Genomic DNA, 6,943 nt, shown 5'->3' with positions numbered 1-6,943 from the left:
TTGGAAAATGGCTGCAATGAAACAAAGAGTGAAAAATTTAAAGGGGTCTGAATACTTTCCGTACCCACTGTATATAGATTTTTACACACAGTACTGGCATACATACATAACACCAGTTTCTTAATATGACTTAGTGTTGGAGTCATGGGATGTTGGGCCTGTGTGAATGTGTTTTACTCATGTTGCGAGGACATAATTACATTTTGGGAAAAAAAACAGGTCCTTACAATGTAAAATTTTAAGGTTTTTAGGGTCAAGACTTGGTTTAATATTAGGGTCTTAAGGGAATCTGTGGTAATAAATGAGTCTTCAAGTGACAAGACACGGAAACAAGTTAGTGACTCAGAGCAATTTACATCCTGTGAGACATCCACTTGTCCCTGTCCTTCTCATTTGTGGGAAGTTGTCGTATTTCATTCTGTTGTTATCTTTTCTTTATCTTTAGGGAAACATATATACTCTCTTCTTCCATCTGGTCAGGGTTTAATTATACAGCTAGTATTCGTGGGAAAACACAAGTAAATAATTTACCGTTCACTGCTTTGTCTTTGGCTTCCTGCAAGCAAGTTCGGGTAGTAGACTTCCCAAATATCTCCACATATTCCAGATGGAATAATCAGGAAGATTTTTTGGATGATAATTGAACTCCCCAACATCTCCCCAACCAGTACAACTGAAACAATGAATTGATCACAGAGAAAATTCATTGGTTAAAATGTTGATCTTTTAAGTCATTTTTTATATAAAATCCCTTAAAGATTCCACCTTCTTAAATTATTTGCTGCTTTTTGTTTTAATAATAATAATTGTATTGTATTAGTACCAGTAATAATATTAAGGGTTGGACTATTGATACAAATTAATGTGCCAAAAACGAATATAGGCATCAATATACAGTATGTATCAAGTGGGACATAGTCATTTTCCTTTTTCGAGGCATTTTAGGCTTTTAATTCCACAGGACAGATAAAGACATGAAAGGGTAGAGATGGGGGGGCGATGACATGCAGCAAAGGGCCACAGGTCAAACCCGCGGCCACCGTGTCAAGGAGTAAACCTCTAACTTTGTGCGCTTGCTCTACCAACTGAACTAACCCTGCCACTATTTTACTTTTCTATTCAGTTTTTTTGTTTTAAATTCTTTTGATTTTGCCAGCGTCTTTCCTCTATACTGTAACACCTACATCTCCCCCGTCCTGATCAGTTAATACTCTCATATAATCTAACAGTAAACACCACAAAAGTTCAACTAGGGATATGCTAAAATGTTAGCATAATCTATCAGAGACTTACAAACAATGTGTCCTTTCTGTCTCCTGATGCATAGATTTGCCAATGAAAAGCTTTAACTTAGAGCAGATCTCAGACACGTGTGATGCTCGTAAGTCTGGTGCTGTCCCATAAAAGCTTAAAGTGGAACAAAAACGGCGAATGTGACTGTTACCGCACCCAGAGATATTTATCTGTCTGACAGTTAAACCATGCCATTAGATATTACTGCAGGAACAGTTTGATTATACAACGTGCTCTGTGAGGAAGTGTGGGAACGTTGGTCCTCAGTTTCTCCCCCGGGTTGAAATCTCTGCAGTCCGTCATGGTCTCAGATTCACCTCCCGCCGCGCTCCCCTCCCGGTTTCTTCTTCTGCCCTACTGTTTCTTTTGATGTTTCCATATCTCTCTCTCTCTCTCTCTCTTTCTCTCTCTCCGTCTTCATCGTAAAAATGCTTCCTGCAGTCTTAGCTTCTCTTTATTTTTCACTTTGTCCTCTTTCTTTTTTCCCCCTCTTTGTCTATTGGCCTCTTACCGCTGCAACTGCAATAAAACCTCTCCAGTTTCTTTGTACAAGCCCACTCTACTTTAATATGTCTTTACATTCATGTTCATGCATGGCCCCAAGTGCTGGCATGTGAGTGCTTTGGTGGAATCTAACTATGTGCCTTTACACAAGGTTTTTGTACTTTTTAGTTGAATCTTTTTGAGCCACTTTCTACTTCTACTCAACCTCAGAAGGTAATGTTGCACGTACAAAACATACAGAGAGCTTATAAAATATGATCTTGTGTTTTAATTAAACTCCCCAGGAGTTTAAACAAGTACATCTGAAACAATTAATTGATTACAGAGAAAATTAATTGGTGAAAATGTTGATCTTTTAAATCATTTTTCATATTAAATCACTTAATGACTCCAGCTTCTTAAATGATTTGCTGCTTTTCCTTTCAATAATAATAATAATTGTAGTGTATTAGTACCGGTAATAATGTTGAGGGGTGGACTGTTGCTTAGACAAAACAAACCTTGTGAAGGTGCCACTAGAATCTGTACATGCCAATCAATGCCATCAATCAATCGATTCATGTAGAAAATAATCATCAGATTAATCCAACGATTAAATATATAATAGAAACAGACACAGGGGACATTTTTCTGCATTGAATACTAGGCCTGCACAATTCAGGGGGAAATATCAATCTCGATTTTATTGCTTAGAATTGATATCACAATTCTCTGCCACGATTTGTTTTTACCAGGACAAAACACATTTGTAGTACCAAACAGAGATTTTTTTTGGCAGCTATAGCACAGCGGCCATCACCACAAGCCTGTAAACACAGAGGCTTCAATGAGGACTAGGGAGAGCATTGCAGGGCTGGGGAGCGCTTTAAAACCTATTTCATACAGTCTTTGTTTAAAACTCACAGAAGAAAGTTGAAGCGTTTGTGATGCCGTTGGGTCGTAACATTAAATGCAATTCAATATTATTTATAGTATAAATTCATAACAAGAGTTATTCCAAGACATTACAGATAGAGGTCTAGACCACACTAGACCACATAATTTACAAGGACCCAACAGTTCTAGTAGTTCCCTCCAGAGCAAGCAAGCAGGATGAGAATCAAAGTCATTAAAAAAATAAATAAATCAAAGTTATTTAAAACTTAGATCGTAAACAGGGTGAATTGAGATCAAGGTTTTATCACGAATAATCATGCAGGCCTATTGAGTACTCCTGATTATACTTGCATACTTTTACTTAAGTAGCATCACAGTGCGGTGGGAGTACTTTTACTTAAGTAAAGGATCTGAACACTTCTTCCACCCCAGTTTGAGTGTGTGTGTGTGTGTGTGTGTGTGTGTGTGTGTGTGGGCAGGTTTTTGTGCACGAGTGTGTTTGTTGCTTCCATTGGCAGTCCAGTGAATTCTTTGTGAAACGTGTCAGTAGTTGAGAGACTGATTTTCTCTTATTTGGTGTTTTCCAGAGTTCCTTCTCATGCCCCATTCTCTGAATCCCTGCTCCACAGGGACTCCAAACTAACTTGCTCTCCCATCTCTCCGTCTTCAACTTTCTCTCACTTTGGTTCTCTTCCCTTAACCTCCATTTGTTGCATTTACTTTATTTCTTATAACAGGAAAGCCTCTTTTTCAAGAGTCCTGCCTATAACCGGAACAATGTGTTGAGTAGACGATCAGCACGTGTTTTCATAATCAAGTAATCATTTAAAGTGAACTGCCAGATTTTCTTTGCTTTCTGGCTTCTGAAATATTATGGATTTGCTGCTTTTTTATCTTTTTTATATTACTGTAAATGAAATATTGGATTTTGGACAGTTGGTTGGATAAAACATGCAATTTGAAGATGTCACTATGGGCAATAGATACAATAAAAACAATAACTAGTTGTAGTTCTAGACAAGATAGTGCATGAGGAATGTAATGATCTCTCTTTAAATAGAAGTAGAAAAATTAAATTGTGACACATCTTCAAGTGCTCGATTCTGACAATTTTGTGCAATGTGTGATCCTGTAATAATGATGCAAAACTTTCCGCCAACAACAAATGGTAGTTTAAAATTACAGGAAAACATCCAAGTCTGTGATTCCTGGAAGCCTACGAATAGCCTACATATGCACCCTCACACACAATAAGGGATTAGCCTTAGCTGGAGTTGGCGTGTGTGTGATGGGAGGGCCCGTGCGCTTTGGAAATAAACCTTAATTTCCTGCAGTCATGAGAATTTGACCCTTTTATCCCTGCATAAACACACATACACACACATACGTACAAGTACGTTCTCACACATTGACATGGATACAAATACCCTTTCTTTCCCTTACTGTTTTTAAATTGCTGTTATTATGTGATAAAGCTGGAATTAAGCAAAGAATTTCCATCTTCAGAATCCTAAATCTTCTAGACGGCATGATTTTGGATGCAGGGAACTCCAATCATTCCTTAATAGGAAAAGGCACAATGTTGCATTAGTGATTTCTAAACAGCAGCTTAAGTAACCCAAACAATGGCTTCTTCCACATAAACCCGGTCAGAGGAGCAGGATGTAAGAGCTCGTAAAACCGAAACGTAGCACACACACACACACACACACACACACACACACCATTAAACCAGACCCACATAGAACTGCTGCTGCTACAACAAGTGCCCACACAAAACACTAGCCACTAAATGTACTGTAAACATGGATTTACAACACAATAGTATTTTCTGCTATCCAACTCCAGTGTTGATGTAAATATTGCCAGTGCTTGGCTAGTAATCCCCAAGGGAAAAAACACCAAACAAAATGGATGCAGGAATGCACAAAATGTCAGCAATTGTGGATTTCACACTGAAATATAATTGCACTTTGCAAATTCCATGCCCCACATGGGAAACGTTTATGCTTTTATATCTTTTGGTTTCATGGAACGCTCTTGTGTCACACAGTAAGAAGGCTGTTGTTTTGTGGTTTATGTCTATTATGTCTGAGATATGCTTTGTAACTTTGTTCTAATAAATGTATTTGATGTAGCATCTTTTACAGATAAAGGCACAAAGTGCTTCACGTGATAAACATTTGTTAAAATAAAGTAGGGTCAAAACGGAATATAAACAAGCAAAAATAGATGAAATACCAGTGAAGGTGAAAGATTAGGGGTCGACCTCTAGCTCACCCAGTAAGAGCGTGCGCCCCATGTAGGCTGAGTCCTTGGCAGCGGCCCGGGTTGGAATCCAACCTGCGGCCCTTTGCTGCGTGCCATCCCATCTCGTTCTCTCCCCCTTTCCTGTCTATCCACGGTCACTATTGGATACAGGGAAAGCCCCAAAAGATTCTTTACAAAAAAAAGGATTAGAAGACTAAAAGCCCAAAGTTACCAACATGAAACAAAAGCAATTGTGTCTTCAGCTGCTTTTTTAAAAACAACTGAGACTGCTCAACGTGGACGGGCGTGTGTAAGTAGCATGGACTCATGAACTGTAAGTTCCACGCACAAACACAGGAGAACTAACGTGTCATTTGTTAGGATTTATTCAAACACACCATGAGTAACTGAGGAATAGGCTACTTTGGGAAATTGTTCCATTCATTCTTGTTGTCGCCGTTTCCTCACCTGAATGACTAAAAGACTTTATATTTAAATGAAAGGAAACACTCATTCTTTTTCTTAATAACTCCTTTTTTCTTTTTCTACTAATACACCAATACATGCATTTTATATTTCTTCAATGTGATTTGTATTAATGTGTGTAAATCAAATCACCACAAACAAAGTGTGCCTTAAAAAGGGAACATAACTGAACGGCTACTAATCAGCATTTTCCTGAGCTTTCAACCACATCATGGTTTTCCTTAGCTGAGGGAATTTGCTCAGTAGTCATGGAGATAATTTAGGTAATCTAATCTCCCGGGCATTTAAACGAAACCCATCACCTGAAGAGGACTGTGGGATGTGATTGAAAGCTCTGGAAAAACCTTGCATTTGTTAATCTTTTTTAAACTTAACTATACATTTGATTTGGACACTGCAAAAGGGGATTTAAATTGGATGTTAAGTCTTTAAAACATGTTTTTTTTCCCTTTTAATCACGCTCTTAAATATAGTTTTTTAACTAACTGCTATTCTCAATTTTTGTCTCACACTTAAAATAGTTACGTTTTGTCTTTCATGTGTGGGGTGGCGCTAGTTTGGAGCAAAGGGCTATTCAAACAAACCAGGTCTATTGAAATGGTGCGCTCTATTCTTAGAGCTGAGGACGGAGAAAGAAGGTCGGAATGAGGGCGGTGTTTGTTTTTCAGAGAAAGAAGTGATGATTGAGTTTACATTTTTATATTGAAGTTAATTTAAGGCTGATAAAAAGCACAAAAGAAAAATGTGTGTGTGTGTGCGTGTGTATCTATATTTGCAAATTCACATGGAACTACACAGAGCGGCTATATACGCACTTACGTACATGACGAAATAAATGAAAAACAGCCATGTCTGAACAAATAATCTTCAATGTTCACACATTCTTGAGCATCACTAACAACTTTATTCATGTTGACTTTTTGTTTTTCTCTCACAGAAATACACAAACGGAGAAAATCTCTACGCAGGAAGTTTGACTCCTTTTCAAAGGAAAAGAAAGAGCGAGGTGAGTTCATCGCACAAACACGGTCACGTGTGGTTAAACCCTGAAACCATCTCTGACCACAGTTTGTCTCCTCTGTGCTTCGTCCCTGCGTGACCCGACACCCACACACTCTGGTTGCCTCAGTAAAGATGATCATCAGTCATAATGTCCCCTTTCTGCCTGTTCTGCCCGTTAGAAAGCATCGCCGCCGTTGACGTCCAGTGGCTTTTACCGCTAATGGTCTCACATACTTGAAATACTGTGTTTATAAAGTACAAGTGGCTCATGGCTGCAGACTGCCTTCAGTGAGTCAGGCGTTTGTGTTTTCATTGTCTTTGCGTCTTTTCTTGCGTTGTTACAACATAAACTGATTAATGAGCGGACACAAACTCCCTCGACAGTCACTGGGTCACCCACAAATTCAAAAACAAACTCAGTGTGTGCCTCACTGCAGACCAGCGTCATCCACTCTGCTGAGAAGTTGATCGTCTGCAATCTGCAGTCTCTCCAGGACCCTGAAGCGGGTAGGAAAGATTGGGGGGGGGGGGG

General features: G+C 38.9%; 1 protein-coding gene across 2 annotated transcripts in view; it reads left to right on the top strand.

The window, feature by feature from the left end:
- Nucleotides 1–6,943, top strand: part of arhgap36 (Rho GTPase activating protein 36) — a 55,148-nt gene that overhangs the window by 32,770 nt on the left and 15,435 nt on the right. For both annotated transcript variants that reach the window (XM_034857121.1, XM_034857122.1), the window contains exon 3: nt 6,347–6,415. In XM_034857121.1, coding sequence (XP_034713012.1) covers nt 6,347–6,415 — 69 coding nt within the window. The remainder of the gene's footprint in view (nt 1–6,346; nt 6,416–6,943) is intronic.

This window comes from Etheostoma cragini, chromosome 19, assembly GCF_013103735.1.
Source record: "Etheostoma cragini isolate CJK2018 chromosome 19, CSU_Ecrag_1.0, whole genome shotgun sequence".
NCBI classification, from domain to species: Eukaryota; Metazoa; Chordata; class Actinopteri; order Perciformes; family Percidae; genus Etheostoma; species Etheostoma cragini.
Note: the sequence above shows the minus strand (reverse complement) of the source record. Positions and strands in the feature narration are given on the sequence as shown.